This window comes from Plectropomus leopardus, chromosome 11 (assembly GCF_026936395.1).
Source record: "Plectropomus leopardus strain MGB_pleo_1.0 chromosome 11, ASM2693639v1, whole genome shotgun sequence".
NCBI classification, from domain to species: Eukaryota; Metazoa; Chordata; class Actinopteri; order Perciformes; family Serranidae; genus Plectropomus; species Plectropomus leopardus.
This window is the reverse complement of record NC_142186.1, coordinates 10,437,169-10,454,932: the sequence shown is the minus strand read 5'-3', so window position 1 is coordinate 10,454,932 and position 17,764 is coordinate 10,437,169. Positions and strand designations below refer to the sequence as shown.

At 41.7% G+C, this 17,764-nt stretch overlaps 1 protein-coding gene across 3 annotated transcripts in view; it reads left to right on the top strand.

The window, feature by feature from the left end:
- LOC121945870 (zinc finger protein 407) overlaps positions 1–17,764 on the top strand; it is a 164,668-nt gene that overhangs the window by 6,648 nt on the left and 140,256 nt on the right. For all 3 annotated transcript variants that reach the window (XM_042490229.2, XM_088083994.1, XM_088083995.1), the window contains exon 4: positions 6,978–7,092. In XM_042490229.2, coding sequence (XP_042346163.2) covers positions 6,978–7,092 — 115 coding nt within the window. The remainder of the gene's footprint in view (positions 1–6,977; positions 7,093–17,764) is intronic.

Here is a 17,764-nt window from a genome sequence, read left to right as displayed (position 1 = left end):
AAAGACTGATTGAGCTTCAGACCGGCAGGAGAGACGCTAATGGACCCCAGATTGGGATTCCCAGAGCAACGCTTGGTCAGAGACATGTGCGACTCATAATTGATGTGTCCATTACCAAGACTCAGTTGTAATTATAGTCAATAAGTCTCTGTAAATGTGTTAAAGCTTAGGCTAAAAGCATTGGAGGTCCAAAGAGAGGTGGGCTAATAATTTAAAATAATCAATGCAGACGTATTCAAAGCCTTTAATTTCCCCTGTGTCTGTATGTCCATGTTTGTGTATATGTGTGTGAGCGCTCGTATGCCTGGCGAAACGTGTGTATATGTCAGCCTTCATGGCTAGCTGATTATCCTCAATCCATTAAGATTTATCTTGTCATTTATAATGCAAAGCAGGGGCTGTGTCGGTCAGGGCTTCGGCAGGGAAATGTCCGGCAGGTTAAGAACATAGGGCGCTCCATTACTTTTCCCTGACCATGTGTATTAATTGCTTTTAAAATCAACTTAATGCAGGAACGAGATGTGAGGGCGCCATCAATAAATGCCCTTCTCTGCCTCCGATGGTTCATCCCCCTTTCAGCCCAAACTTTAATGGGACTTTAATTGAAGTCCATGCTCTGTGTTCCGCATGTGTGTACGTGACTGTACGTGTCTTTGTTTGTGTGTTTGAAGTGTCTGTTGAGTGGGAGATAAAATAGGATTGTTTCTGCTGTGAGATTCAGTGACAGTGGACGTTTGTGTAGGTATTGTAGCGTTTTGTTAGAAAACCTGGACATAATATTCCCTCGGTGTCCTTGCTAAATGCGGGTGAAGTACTTAAAACAGTGCTGATTTTACTCCACTATGTCATCATAAGCCCATAAATGCAAGGGGCTGAAAATGTCTTGTAGTAAAATATACTGATATGCTGTTTCTTCAGGAGGGATAAACAATGTAATTGCTGTGGCAGAGGAATAATTTTGCTTTAAGGAAACCTGACATTTTTTGTCCTTTTACACAGTGTGTATGCCAGTCACCTTGTGTGCCCAAAGTCAGATTGCTGAAAGCTGTAAGGATTGGAGGTTAAAATCCTGAAGATTAATGTTGAGCCACCACTTTCTTCTTATTAACGAATAGTCTATATGTGTTCATAATTTTACCCTGTGTCATAATTCTTGAGTTTTGAGGTCGCTTACTTAGTGTTACTTAAGAAAATGAAAGCTCTGACACTGGGGTCCCAACAGATGGCTTCAAGTCAAGGGCACATTCTGACGTTTCATGTGATGAATGCTATGTTGTTGTTTTTTTTAATTTACCTCTTTTTATTCAATTGAGTTATGTTCTGGTTTATGAGATTACTTTCATTTATGCTGTTCTTATTTGTGGAAAGCACCTATTTCTCTTCATTTTTTGACAACATATGCCAGTTGTTATTATTGCTAAGTTCCCTCATTACAGTGAATTATTCACCTTTTATGTGGTGGTCATTTATTCTGGGAGTTTGTTTGTGGGGCTGTGGAGCCACACGGTGGGGGTCTGCCAGTTTCTGGGCTGGGAGCACGTCCAGATCCTTTTAATTAAGACCTAGTTTTTATTCACTTGATTAATCAGTGAAATCAGGAGACGGTAGTGGGAGGCTGCACACAGATTTGTCAATTTGTCCCTTAAAGGAAGCTTGTACACATGCTTGCATTTTGCCAATGAGGGTACAGCTGGAATTTGCATTTTGAGGTAAATTGGTCACTTTTTCACTGGAGTGAGCTGTCTGACCTCAGACTGAGCCTTAAAGTAATGGACAAACATGCAGCGCATGCATGTTTACACACAGGATGTGATGAGTGTTTGAAGACATAACTTAAAAGTAAAACTGTAGAACACGTAGAGCTTTTTGGTTCTGACGTTTCAAGGGTCCTTAAAGGAATACTTCATTCTTCACATAACTGTTTGTATATCAGTTACTCACCCGGTGTAACATTGAGTTTGGGACTAAAACTGTGTTTTTCTTGCATGCTTCCACAGTGAATGAATCCCAAAATTGAGATAATTGTTGATGAATTGAATAGGGAGGCATGTTTAACAACAGTAAAACTATAGCAAAACATCTGTCCACAAAGTCTCACACAACTCTTGCAGTATAATCCTAGCCTTATTTATCCAGTTGCATGCTCAGTACTTCCCAAACAGATGCGTTTTGCCAAAATGCTATCATTTCAAGCACTTCTGCATAAACAGCGCAGGCGTGCCGTCCGTGCCTGACACTGTTTATGCCAAAAGTAAGGTTTAGCAAAATGCAAATGTTTGGGAAGTACTGAGCATACAACTGGATAAATGCGTTTGGGGAAAGTTTGCAAACAGATGTTTTGATATAATTTAGTTTTACTGTTTTTCCCCTGCGACTCTAATTCATGAAACATTTTCTCCACTTTTGGATTCTTTGTTTACCATGGCGCCATACAAGACAAACAAATGTTTCTTGTAAACTCAGTGTAATTTAGAGTGAGTAATTCATACACAAAATATCATTTGGGATGTATTGTATTCCTTTAAATCCTAAGTTATTCAGTTTTCCGTGTTCGTTGATTTTATTTTGATCAAGTATAGAAGCATTTAAAAGTGTGTTCGGAGCACCATGGGACATTGAATCTTCACTAAAAGTAATGTTTGCCACCAGAGACACTGTGATGAGGGAGGACCTTGTATCAAATGATCAGGCGGGACCACTTGTAGCCTACATAAAAAATTTATTTTATTCTGTTGTAGTCATGTTCAATTACATTTTGCAACCACATTCAGACTCAAACTGGGTAGACCAAAATGGCAAAAAGAGTACAAAAAAATTAAAGACAATAAAAAGCAAATACAAAGCCAAAGGGATTTTTAAGGGTGAAGAATGAGATGTTGATTTGTCTGCACAAGTTCAATACTAACCATCATCATCAAGCTAATCAATGCATAGGATTCTGACGACTAAAAAAATGCTTTAGAGAAAGACACGAGAAATTGTGACGTTGAGCACCGTTCAAAGACATTTCAGACAGAGAACGGAAAGACAAAGAGAACGTGTTCATGAAAGACTGAAAAATCCCAGGAAGGTGGATCCCAGGGCAGAAAAGGTTTAGGCTATTGTTAAAAAAAGACATAGACCTAGTGTATAAATGACAGTGACATTGCTGTATAATAAATCATTCTAATGGTCCTTGCTGCTTTTTAAATAATGTCCTAACTGGAGGATTCAGTTTTTTTGTAGTTTTTGTGTGTTATCATATGTATATTCATCGAACTTAATGGATGTAGACATATTTATACAACAAATACACACATATTGATTTGTACTTTTTATGTTGTAAAATTGCAAATCCCAGTGTTAACAGCTGTTGGGATTTTTTTTTGTACTTGAGAGAAGGAAGGGGGGATGGTTCAAGTTGTCTTCAGCTATTTGAGATACTCCGGTTTCATGGCCTTTTACGTGACAGTGCTACATGACTAGTATATTCCTCTGTTCTACTAATTGGCTATCAGTGTGACATTTTCAAAGCCATACATCAATTGCCAATTGATTGAGTGGGTTTATGAACAGATGTGTGTGTCACTTTTAATGACAACAAAAAATTATTTACCAAATTCACTCATAAAGTTCAGTTTGTTCGTTATGAGCAGAACCAATGAGCTTGTGAAAACAGCTGTGTAATGTTTAGGCTCTGGTGTAAACTTTCCAAAGTTTAAAAAACTGACACTCGCCAACATCTTGCTTTGTATTTCATGGAAATGGTTATAATCTGCATTCATTTTGGAGACAAATGACTCTGCAGTAGTCACAGGGTATATATCGGCTCTAGCACCAATTGGCGTCCATCGCCAGCAATGTAAATACATTAACCAGGGGGGCACTGATTTTAGTCCCTTTTCCAGTGCGATGAGTGACAGGCAGCCACAAAATGCTGTCCTTGTCTGTCCAAGCAGCACTCAAACATTATTCAAAATTTAGTCAGCATCAAGTTTAAGAGAGACTAAATAAGAAAGAAATAAAAAAAAGAAGTAACCACCGCAACATTTTCATTGGCCTCCATCTTCTGTTTCCTTTAACAACCTGTTTTCTGGCCTGTCTGTCATGTCAAATGTCTGTCAGTTGGAAAAAGAAAAAGGCATACGGGCAGCAAGGAAGCTGATTTTATCAGTCATTTATTTTAATGGGTTTTCCCACATTTAAAAAATCTCCACTCATATGCTACTTTTGGTGGCAAAAGGGTATTAAAGTGGGGGTTTGAAAGAAGTGAGGGTTCTAATTAGAGACACTATGAAGTTACATCACAGGAGATGAAGGATCCAGTGTTTTTGTTGCTTGACCCATATTAGGGGTCAGAATTATTCGCACTCTGCTGCTTCAATTTTGACAGCTCTCTTTTTAATGTGCATTTTGTGAGTCCTACGCAATGTTTGTGGGTGTGATTTAATCGCTGGAGTGCCTCTCTAGTTCAGCCGCATATTTTAAAAGTTTGTTGCTTTTATTTACTCAAGACTGTTCACAGACTCCATGAAACTTTGTGTTTGCGAGTGGGGAGAGATGCTGTTCTCTCCCTCTCCTTTCGTCCAGCTTGCAGTCACAGTATATTCTTCCCGTTTGTGTTGATGCATACAGGTGAAGTTTTCCCATATAGGATCATGTAGCACTACAGAAACCATGTTTTAATGCACTCGGTGTAATGTAAAATACATCTGTTGGTAGGCCACAGTAAATGAAAACTATGTGACAAATTATTATTATTTTTTTTTATCTGGATATCCCTGTGTGTGACAGGTTATGATATACAGTGTTTTTGGTAAACCATGCGTTAGGACTGCAGTCTGCCTGCAGTAAAAAAAAGTGGACCACTCTCAAGTGCTAATTAGCTGGTTGTAGAAACAAACAAAGCAGAGCAAAGACATTTATTTATATGAAATTATCATGTATAATTCTCTTGCTACAAACCTGAAGATTAAAGAAAAGGCCATGACAGGAGTGTGTGACATGTGCAAGGCTTAAGACATCACCTTGTGTGTGTGTGTGTGTGTGTGTGTGTGTGTGTGTGTGTGTGTGTGTGTGTGTGTGTGTGTGTGTGTGTGTGTGTGTGCGCGGGTTCGTCTCTCCTCTCAGGAAATGAATTAGTCATTCCCTGTCTCATCTGGGATGTGAGGGAGCCACATCGCCCCTATGTGGATGGCAATATTAATTTAACATGACACTGCATTGATGGTCAATTTCAGTTTCACGGAGGCCGTTTAAGTGGAGTGGTGGAGTATTAATGTGATAAGATGTGGGAACTGAGGGACGTTACATCTCTCTCCTTTCTGCCATGTCTCATACTCAGCCAGCCATCTGGACAAATCAGCTCCCCACACGCCTCTCTCTCACCTCAACTTTAGGTTTTGTGTGTGTGTGTGTGTGTGTGTGTGTGTGTGTGTGTGTGTGTGTGTGAGAGAGAGAGAGAGAGAGAGAGAGAGAGAGAGAGAGAGAGAGAATGATTGTCTCTCCTCCTGTTTGTCCATGGGTGGTTATGTCTTGTGAATTTAATGCGTGTGTCTGTATGCACATGCATAGGTGTGAGGTGGAGCTCTGAATCTAGATGTAGGTATGTGTAGGTGTGATGGTGGGTGCGGTGTGAGTGTCTGTCTCATTGTTTTTGTGTCGGTGTTGATTGTGTGATTCATTTTTTTAAGTTTGTGTGAAAGTGTCTGCACATTTAGGTGTGAAATGTGCAGTTATGTATAGGATTTTATATGTTTATCCGCCTTTATTTGTTCTCGTGTGAGCGCTGCTGTGACTGTGTGTAGTTATTTGTGTGTATGTGTGTGTAGTATACTGTAGGGACATGTGAAATGAAGAGCCTGGCTTTGCTGTTGCCCATGTGTGGACCCCCTTCCCTCCGCCCCCCCGCCCCCTGTGTTTATGGGCCTTGTTAGCACGGGCTTGCCTTTCAATCTTCGTTACTGGCTTAAAATTCGATGTGTCGTACTTCCAGCTCACAGCAAGTGAACCGTGTATGAACGAATTAGTAATCTACACAAAGTGCTTAATCAAATCAGCGGCTGCCCCTGGAATAAATATTGTAGAACGTCTTGGGATATTCACTGCGAGAGGGTGAGGGTTTGCTCAAAGATGCGTACGTGGATATACCGGGCTGCCACATAGATTGGAGTGTTGCACTGCATGAATCTGGCACAGCCTGACAAAAAAATAGCCATTTGGTTTTGCCAAATTCATATGTTTAATTTTGGTGGCTCCAGGAAATTATTTGTCTGAATTTAGAGTTTGGTGGCAGTAAGTTGTAAACCAGATAAATAAGTGTTTTTGTCCAACATAACTGTTTACAAGCCCAATCCTGAAGGACCCAGTTTCCTCTCTTAACTCAGGGGATGTTTGTGCGTCACACAGATAGCGCAGCCATCAGCCCGCGCAGCTCAGCCCTTAAATGACGGATGGCAAGGAGAGGCTCTGCCACTCTCTCAAACGCTACCCCGCCCCCTGGACTTATTAATGACAATAATTAGGGAGAAACCTCCCTGAGAAGCCCGCCAGAGTGATTAGCGCTTTAATGATGGAATGGGAGGTAGTGAGCGCACACAGAATTGATTTACGTATTCGCCCTGACCTTTGGAATCCAATTTACGCATCCACAGGCAAAGCAAGAGTAGGTAAGAGATGAAGGAGAGTGACAAGGATAGATAGAGAGTGAAAGAAGAGGACGCCTGGCACTCGGGGTGTGACTGTAGTTTTTATGGGGACTGTAGTAAGGGCATCTGTTTTTATTATTCTGAAGTCATTTTGTGGTTGTGAAGTAGGTTGAAGTCCTCGCACAGAGCTAATAACAGTCTTACATGCCTGGCATTGAAAAATGATCTGTGATGTAAAATCAGATTTCTGCCCAGTGGGTATGTCGTCATGTTTTATTAAAATTGCCACCTCTTTCTTTCAAACATAACATTATTGTTGGATGTGAACTCTCTCCATACTTTGTTTTGCAGGATCCAAGCCCTTCAGGTGTAAGATCTGCAACTTTGCAACTGCTCAGCTAGGAGACGCCAGGAACCACGTCAAGAGACACCTGGGCATGAGAGAGTACAAATGTGACATCTGTGGGTGAGTTACAAGGAATAACAGCTTTTAAAAAAATGATTGAAAACACTTTGTCTTAAAAGCAATAATAGCGTTCTAAACTGGAAAGGTGCAAACTTGACTTTGGCAAAGAGTGGAACAAAGGCTTTGCTATGTTACAAGTTAGTTTTGTCAAAGCAAAAGCTTGCAGTGTAGCCCCAGTCAAGTGTTAAAAGTGTGTGCCTTGAGATAATATTATCACAGGTTATAAGGCGAGGCACAGCCTTGTGAGATTTTTTTCAGCCTCATCAGGTAAGTTTTTGACCAAAATATGATGACATGACCTTCGGCTTCTATAAATGCCCTATATATTTATTTGGAAACAAGCTCGTAGTATCTCAGGTGTGTCGAACAGCTTACCCCTTGTTCTATCAAATAAATCGACAACAGTGTACATTTCCATGTAATTACAACAATTTTTTAAATTTTCAAAGTAGGATACTAACACACAGAACATAGTGTGGCACTTGTATGGAACAGATATCTTTACCACAAATTAGTCCTAGCACAATGAATTTAAGGTCTACATTTAAGTTAAAGCAACAAGAGAGCATCATTGAAATAAAATAAAGTGTCGCTTTTAGTACAAGTGCAAACTGAGCTTTAAGAAGCCCCCTTTTCTTTTTTTTCTTCTTTTTTTTTTTTTTTTTTACATTTCTTTCAACTCCCTGTCCAAGAGAGAGAGATGGGCCTGTGACTACCCTGCCAATAGTTTGAATCTTGGCTTGAATGGACTTAGTGCCGTTATTATGCACATTTATTGGTGCTCATTGTTGAGCCTGGGACAGTACTTGGTTTTAATAATGTTCATAGCAGAAAAAGCTGATTTGAGTAGAGCTGTTGTGCGTATTGACTAGATTTTGTGTTCCTTTCGTGTAGGAAGGTTTCATATTGGTGTCTGAGGAGTGATCTGCTAATTATCTACTGTACACACTACTTTAAATTGCATTTGTCTCAAGCTAATTCATAATGCAAACCAATTTAACCCTGCCCGACCACAATAAGAGAAGTGATACTAATCTGATGTAGATTCCTTGTCAAATTTATGAGATTTTAATCTGTAAAAAAACATGACAAACACACAAATGAGCTACTAATCTGAAGAATATCATCTGTGTGTCTTTAGAAAATCTTGGTGTTATGAGTTTAAATATTATTTATTTTATTTATTTAAATTTGATTTCAAAAGCACAAAGCCACATGGAATAAAGTCAAACCTGAATCGTTTTGTCACACCTAATGTTCTTTTTGAATACACAGGCTGTTATTTATCTAGGACAGAAAGCGATCAGTTTAAAGACATTAAACATTGCCAAAAACTATCCGCAGTCCAAAAAAACAGTCTGGAGAAATTCAGTTACAGTTTCACCTTAATGTGTGAAAAGACTTTCTCTAACCTTTAAGTGCTCCCAGGCCTTTCTTAAAAAGACAAATATATTGCTCCCAGTCAACTTTCCTCATAAATTTAATGTAAAAGAAAAAGAGTTTATTTTACTGTCCTTATCATTTCAGCTGTACAAATAATCCTAATTGGAAGTGTATGTAGGTAACCGCGAGCCTATAAATACCCAGTAGTGCAAGAGTACAGTTATTATCCCACTACCTTGTACCCCCTACATGTAGACCATATGTTGTGTTCAGCTCGTTTCATTCCCGTGGTAGACCTCCTCACTGCCTTGCCATGTTCAAATGGACGTGTTAAGCTGTTTAACATGCAGTCGGGGAATAGAGTAAATTGTGGGATTTCCAGCTTTGTGCCATCGAGCTTCTGCGGCTACACTCTTGCTAAGATGAAGACATATGTAGAGTTATTAGTTTCTCCCTCTGTGTAATTCTGTGTAAACCGTTCCATTTAGTTCAGTCGCGGGCCGATTTTGTTCTTCTAAAGCCGAGCGGAGCCAACGTGTTTATTTGCTCCCGCTGATGTTCACAAACATATTACAGCAGGAGCAAACAAGCTTTGGTTTAAACACAGCTTCTCCTTTAATGAGAGGAAAGGCTCATGTTTCACAAGCCCTCCAGCTGAAAACTCCTCTTCTCCCAAGTGCTGCAAATGTGTCGGGCTTTGACCAAGCGTCAAGCTTTACACACACACGCACACACACTCAACACACACACACACATACATGCACATACATACAGAGCAGTTCCCCGATATGCCTTTAAATGGGACTACTAAATACAGCCCCCGGTTTCACAAATCATGCGGATGGAGGAGCCGCGTGCTGCCAGTGCCAGCCACTGGTGACAAATCGGCCCTGTGTGTGCTTTCAGTGCTGACTGATCACCGGGCCATCCCTCCTCTTGACTAAAGAGCAGCAAACACAAAGAAACCCCCAGAAACACCCTCATTAAGGCCAGAGCCATACATACACGTAGCCCGCTCCCCTTTCCCAAACTTCTCCCGTCTGGTGATACGTCCTTAACCTGAATCTAAAGCACGCTACTAATGGATGGCCATGTATCGGGCATAATGTTTAAAGTGAGATTATAGTGCGATTAAGTTCTGCTGCGGATACTAATGATGAGGCAACATTTGTATCCAAAAAAAAAAAAAAAAAGTTTTTACGGATTTTGTTGGCAATCACCATTAATCATTTCAATTAAAACAGGACTATGTTTAGACTGCTTTTTTTTTACAATATGAAATTTCATTAATTTTTCCCATGACTCTTGGGCCTCTGTGGGGCGTGGAGTTTTGCTGGTTTAGTTTATTGCCATTTTGTTCAGAGCATCGGCTCAGCATATTGTTTGTGTGTTTTTTCTTTTCCTTAACCCCCCCTCGAATGCCATCGATTGCCGTGTTTTCCTTGTTAAAGTTTCAGACTAGAAGATTATCTCGGCTCTGACACCGTGATCGAACGGATGTGCTGCACCTCGGCTGTCCACCTCACTTTAGCTTCAGCTCACCGCTGCCGGTCTCTTCTCAGGAGCGGGGGAGGGTGGAGGGGCGACTTGTTGATAGTTAAAGATCATATTGTTGTGGCATTTAATTAACAAATGCAAATGCAAGGCCAGGACAGATTGGAACCCCTTGACCATGCTGCCAATCAAACCTGAGTGGGCTAGTCAGTGCCTGGCTCATCATCGCTAACACTTTATAGGCTTTCTGTCTCTTGCCTCACCATTTCTCTCACTTCCTCCACACATCTGTTTCTGCCTATCCGCTTGCCTATATGTGTCTTCATTTGAAAAACAGACTGATCCGTCTTAATTTGCCTATAAAGAACTCTTAAGGTGCACAAACAGCAGAAAAACACAAATTGGCTGTTGGCATACAAGATAAGATTTCTCATATTTAATTGGTTAAAAAAATTCTCCCGCATGTGAGACGGTGGATTCTCGCATTTCCTCACGGTGCGTTTTGTCCATAGTGGGGCTCGGGCCACTTAATGAGCCTCCTCCTCTTCTCCTCCATCATCTAACAGAAAGGCCCTGGATTCAGCATTTCACCCTCCCGCTCTCTCGTCCTCCCCGAAGATGCAACGGACATCCAGTGCTGTTGTAGGTGTTAAATTATGCATAAACAGTCTAAATGCTTTGAGGCATTGGTTTAATATCTCAGCCCAGGCCTTAGAAGTATTAACACTATCATGGACATGGATTGTCCTCTTGTGGACCGGCGTTTTATGATTATGGGTCATAAGCTGCCCGCATCCTAGTGTCACTTCAGGAATTTGAACCAAACTTAAAAAACCTTTTGCTTTCTCACAACACAAAAAGTTTGCAACGTGCTAAAGTTTGTCTCCTATGTGGAGGAGGCTGCATTGTGTTTTTCCCTCCCTCCCCCTCCTTGTCTCAGTTTTCTTGACTTAGTGTTGGAGGGAGTATATATAGTCATGATTTCATGTTGGGTGTTGTGTGTGTGATTTGACTGTTAACAGGATGGGGCTGGCTCATGTCAGGGTTTTTATGTCCCCCCTGTCTTGTGAGATTGTCTGGTCTGTTCCCAGAATAGCCCATCAGTTCCGCCCTGCGTGGCTCATCCGCTGTAATGTGCCTTAATGCCCGGGCCTGTATGAGTAGTGTGAGGCCTGGCAGTGACAGTGGAGGAGCATCTTAGCTTGCTGCTTATCCAGAGAAAGCCGTCACTTAACTCAGCCCCTCTATTGTCTATCCACACCCCTCTCCTTCTCCCCTGACGTGATTCTCTATAATCCTCAAACAGATTCTGGTTAGAACTCCCTGAGAACTATTTTTATGTTTTTTTTCCAGCCTTCCTCCCATTTAAACATTAATGGTTGTTGCAGATGAAGAGAGGGATCCCTATGAGGATGATTATAATGTCACTCCACTGATCTCCCGCCGCCCCGAAATAATTGTACATCATCGCTTCATAACGTGTCAGAGGGACACGTTGGTGGCGTGCAATTAAAACCGCAGAATATAATACACCAAATTACTGCCTGTCAGGCCTATGAACAACACACTCGGTATTTGAGTTACACTTAATCATCACGTACATTAGCGATTTCGCTAAGATCCCCCCCCCCCCAGCTCATACAGCAAGGGCGTGAAACACACTGCTCCTTACAGGCTGAGGGATTGTGTCTGTGATACAACAGCTCTAGGGTAGCTACGCATTTATGTTAGAGTTAGACCTTTTGAAAGCTCATAATGTCCTAAATGATTTAGCTGCGTGTGACCACGAGCGTGCACCATGTGTTGGCAGGAACTGGAAGCAGGGATTTTGAATTCATTATTGCACCAAAGATGTAAACACTGAAAATTTTCCTCAAATGATTCCGATTCAATGATCCTTTTGTGTTTGCATATTTCATTAGTGCTTTAATCCACCTTCAGATGCTCGAAATATGTAGTTGCCGGCATGTAACGCAAGAAAATCAGAAAAAATAAGTACTGTATTACGTAACACGAGGCAAAGTCCTTTTTGATATTTGAATAGATCTCAGAATTGTCTTAAATTAGAAAAGTAGTTGAACAACCTTAATGCAGGTGTTGTGCCCTCGAGTTCATCCTTGACCTTCTGCACAGATACAATGACTACCACATATTGATATATATAATGTATGTATTCCTTATCCTAATGTGTGTGGCCCTTTTTTTTACTTGTTTTGATCCATCTAATTTATTTGTGCTGATCAGACTCAGGGCTGGGTATTTAGTCCCATCAGGAAGATGTATGAATGTTTACTGCTGTGGACACTTTAACAGTTTGTGTCTGGGAACATGGTCCTTGTCAGTCAGTGTAGTCCCCTTCACCAAAATAAACACATTTTGCTCTGATGCATTTAACTGAATTTAGTGTGCCATTATCGGAAATGAAATAAGTAACGCTAAAGGTCATTTGGAAAATAATGCAGAAAGGCTGGTCTGCAAAGGTTAAGTATGTGACGGAGCTGTTCTGACGATAACGAGGGGCTGCGTATGGCTTGGAGAGCTCGGCATTCTGGTTTGACTCGGCACTCTGCGATCGCTCTTTATGACCAAGACAGCTTTACAGCCCGTTACCCCCCATAACACGATAAAGCGCAGCATAATGGATTGGATGTGTTTAGTAGCCTTGGGCTGATGTTTGTAAAATTAATGTTTTTTGCAATAGAAACACACTCGTGCACGGGCACACATGCACACACAGGAAAAAGGCAAGAGAGGGAAAAAGAGAGGAGAGTGAGAAATCAACTGCGGACAGCATCGATGTATCAATATAAATCCACCAGTGTACGCTTTTACACTTTTTATACTTGTTTCAGAGCCGGGGTTGTCAAACTTTATTTCCTCACAAGTGTCGTGTCCTCACAGATATCTCTCAGCTGAAGAGATGACAACAAACATATGGCTTCATTAGTCGGGTTTGGATTACAGGCCCGAATACTCAGCAGAAAGGCGATGAATGCTATTAGATTTGTGTTTCAAATTACACAGCACCGAGTACTTGAGGGAGGCACAGTCTGTTTGCTCAGTCAGTCTCATGTTGGTGAAAGGATGCTTTTGAAGAGTTTGAATGGGACCCTACGCAGCATCGCTGAGCGCCAGAGACAAAGAGAGAAATGTCTGTCAGCAGATCAGTCCTATTAGGTTTTAATAACCATCTCATATTCTTTAGTGGGCCCAGAACTGGGGCCTGGGGGCTTCATAATCAGAGCATTTCACTTTAATCAAAGACAAACAAAAACAAACATTGGGTCCAGACACTAAACGGCAAGATCAGTAGTTAAGCTAGGGAGCCAGCGCAGCACATAGGGTTATGATAGTAAGTTATACTACTCTTGAGGACCGTCTTAACTTAAGAGGCTATTGTCCGCACTATGTATGATCTCAGTGGTTTCTTTTTTTAAAAACATTAAACTTCTTGTGGCCTCAGCCTTTTTCAGCTTTTATTTGTTTTCGTTAAATCTCATTTTGCAGAACTTGTAGGTCAAAAATGAAGAAGTATTAATTAGAACAGAGTAGTCATCATTTATTTGCCCTACAAAACCCAATCTTCAAAGCACTTATACACTTTGAATTTAGATTAATATCAGCTAACAAAGGAGAATTAGCTCCATTCGATGGAGAAACATGAGTAAAGTTTGAACCCTCTACCCCCCAAACCACACAAAAGAAGTCCAAACTTTATCCTTGAAAGTGGTCGAGTTATTTTAAAAATGTTGCTGAACAGTCCATTCTATAGAGTTAATCATGTCATAGGTATATTGTGGGAGGAAAAAAAACATAAAGAGGGGGAAAGTTAATGAGTGATTAACAACAGCAATTAAAAGATGAAGAGGAAGGCAGATGAAAAAAGGGGTGTAATTAAAATATCAGTCCTCTCATTGTCAGAAGTGCGAGTGTCATCCATTGTGCACTTATTAAAAAGCTGGGTGGAGGGGAAGGAGCAAACGGCGCTTAATTCTAGCAGCCCAAAGTGTCTGGTAATCTGCCCATGGATGGAGCTGGGAAAGGCTGTAACTCATGTTTAAGTGTTGGGGCCGTGTCATTGCAGGTTCACAGTCATGCATTTCTGTGTTGACACCCATCGGGGCAGGGGATATTTGGCAGTCAGGAGTAATTTAACTTAATTAATGGGATGCATATTTGATGGAGGAATAAAATATCCCGGCTCAGCAAAGTGGAAAAGGGGAAAGATTTAGTGGGAGTTAAAGGTGGAGGGGAGAGTAATTTGTGCATTCAGTTACCGGCTGCTTGAGAGACAGAGAGGGAGAGAGCAAAGGAGAGAGAGGAAGAGTGGATGGGGGCTGATGAAGATGGCAGCCGGGAGAGAGGAGGAAGGGAAGGGGAGGATGAGAGATGGATGGTTGACACAAAGCTGAGCTGATGTGTAGAGGGGAATGGGCTGTCCCTCCATTGAGAGGGCCATCAGACTGACAACGCTTGATTTAATTGATATCCGGACTCCTTCCTCAGCGCAAACAGACACATTACGCTGGTTTGCAAACTTGTGGCAGAGCTGCTGGCTGCCAAGGGCCTTTTTAATATTCATGAGGAGGCTTTTAAGGTTCGGCAATGGTCTCTTCGCTCCACCACCAACACCGCCGCCGCCGCCAACATGTCTTAACTACCAATACACACACACTTTACCTTCCGCCCGCTCACAGCAGACACGCAACACGCTGGTTCTCCCAGACAAACCCATGGCCTGACGAAAAGCTGTCACACTGCTCTTAATCTCCCCTGGCACTTTTTAATTGACTTCCTGTAGGTATAGATTATTTTCACGGCGAGTCTGCCACCGAGATGTTTGATACCGTCCCCGAGACTGGCATCTGGGATGCTTGTAGCTCACCGTGGATGACGCCCGTTATCTCGGGTCTCTGTCTCTCTCCCTCTCTCCTTCCCTCTCTCTGTGTGATGGCCAGACTTATTGGGGGAACGGGGGAGAGGTAAAATGCAATCAGTCATTGCCATCATCATAATTGAGCTGATGTACCTGCTGGGATTGCTGGGGAAATGTTGGCTTGGGTGGAAGAGAAGCTCTTTGTGTGTGACTCAAACTGTTAGTAGCATTAGACCGATATACAGGGGCAGGTATTGGCCTTCTGTTCAAGATTGGATGTCAGCCAGTCTGTGCTGTCCAGTTGATGTGATGGATATGATGTTTGATTACATACTGTATTTATTGTCCAATTAATCAACACTGTGCCTGCTTGTCTGAGGTAAGCTCTTAAGTCTAATGAAACAATTTGATCACATTCCAAACAATTATGAATGGATTATGGTTGTGATTAGCTGATGGGTCAAGTTCAGTAGTACTTATAGTGCCTGACTGAGCTTTACAAGCCCGCAACATCAGCAAAGCCTAAAGGGAAAACAGCTGAGTGTGGAACAGGAGCTGCAGGTTGTAGCCACAGTTGTAAGAGACACAGATTCAAACAGGTTTGTAATCCAACAGCATGATTATAATATGATCCATACAAATATCTACTGTCCTGATGTTTACGCCAAGCTTTTCTCTCTATAACCAGGATAAAAATCTCCACGAAACACTGAGTCTTTGTAAGTTTTTTTGGACATCTTGGCCTCGAAAACGGTGACATTTCAAGTTATGAAATACTGGCACAAACTGTCTGCTGTCAGTGGCTCGAGTCCAAAAAAAACATTGTTAGCGATACAAGCCTTCATATCCATCGGTACGCCAAATACCACTCTCACTTTGTGTATCACATGTGGTCTGGCCCACACATGCTCATACCAGGCAGGCACAAGCGGACAGGGCCTCCTCCTACACACTACCAGCTATTTACACACTTGCACAGGCACAAACTTGCCTTGTCTGTTAGGATAAAAGTCTTTACATTGTGAATTAAACATGCAGGGTCTCCCCTTTTATGTGTCGATTCTCAAAATGGGGTTTGGGGGCTGGCAAGGACTCACAGTGGGGGCTGATTTTTCTATTATGTTTAACCCATGAGGATTAAGTTTCTTTGGCTCCAAATCAGTCATTCACTACGGGGACAGTTTTGCGATTTGTATATTATCAAACAAACAATATCCGAGGACAAAGCTGTTCACAGATGATGTTTGTTAGCTGTATTCTCTATGAATTGCAGGGTTCTTAGGGTCATGGAAAACCTGGAAAAGTCATGGAAAAAACAAAAATCCTTGGAATTTTTGAAAAGTAATTGAATTTAATTCTGTGTAAGGATATTGTTCAGTAATCTTCAATGGAAAACCTTCCACATAATGTAACAGAATGCTAAATTTATTTTCTGTAGCTGACAACGTAACATACCTCTAATATGCTGATAGCTCTAAGTGTTTGCCAACATATTGTTTAACATTTCATACATGTTCCCATTTCACTGGCTACACAATTTGTAGCTGAAATTATGTTTGAATAGAGTTTGAATTCGATGTGTTTGAAGAGTGCTGGGCAAGTGGAGCAAGAGGGAAAAAAAGTATTAAGGGTTCTTGAAAAGTCAGGAAAAATTTTCAAAATGTTGTCCATAAAAATGTGTGGGAACCCGGGAATACGGTTCTGTTTTCTATTGCAGATCTAATGAGTTTTTTTTTAACAATATGCCAGACTATGTTTGCCACTTGTTTCAGTAGTCTTATTAAATTTCGAGCTCATTCTCTGCAGTCCATCATTCCATAGCATCCTTCAGGCTTAATACCACAAGATCCAGATGATTCTCAGATTTATGAAGTGATATTGACCATTGTCTATGCGAAACAGATAATAAGGCGTGATGAATGGCTGACATTAGTGATGAAATTACATCAACCTTAACAGGCTATTGTATTAACACACCTAGCCGATCCCACTCCTCCCCACTGCCCGTTTAATTGATTAATTGCTGACGTGGATGGATGAGGGGTTGCGGGTCCTGAATCGGTGGCTGATTGCTAGTCAACCATAAACAGGAGCAGCCACAGTGGGCCCTCAAGGGCAATATTCATGCTCCCCAACCTTATGGTGATTCCTTATCCGGCTCTGACAAGAGGAAAAATATTCGGCCATAAAATCGCTGGTATCACCAGGCTGACATATAAAGCCCTCCGTCACTCCCTCCCGCTCTCTCTCCGCTCTCCTTCGTTGTGTCTCCTTTAGCTCTCAGTCGCTCAGCACACCCGTCGGACTCTGAAATCACCCATCTTCCTCTGCATGTGTAGCTACAGTCCCTCAGGTAGCCCCCAGCTTTAAATATGAGCAAATAATGGTGAAGTGAGTGATGCTGCCTGTGTCCTTGACTGGGATCCTCTGTGTGCTATAGCCACATCTCACTGTCTCCGAGCCCCACGGGACGCATAAAACACCCTCGTAGAAAAACTCCCGAGGCTTGTTGGTGGCATCCTTTGGATGGATGCAGGGATGCAGAAAGGCAATGAGGTCTTTGTGCGTGTTTATGCAAGTGTGGAAAGGGGGGGGGGGTAGATAATGTTTACACTGCTGTGTGTTTAATGAGAGGGGCACTGTGTCCACTTTAATGTGTTTGCATTTCAGATGTGGTGCAACAAAAGTTATTAAAACGTTATATGGCACATCACACCTCTTTTATGTATTGCTGTTTGTTTGCCTGCATCCTCTGTGGCCTTGGTGGCTGATGTTGGGTTTCGTGGTGGAAGAAGTTAGGATCATGCTTTGTGGCTGTCACTAAAATCTTCTCATCAAGGCAGTTGCCACCAAATTGTAGCTAAGCTCCTGGCGGGGGCAGATTGGGGTAATTCTTATAAAGCGTAAGGAAGCGGGAGA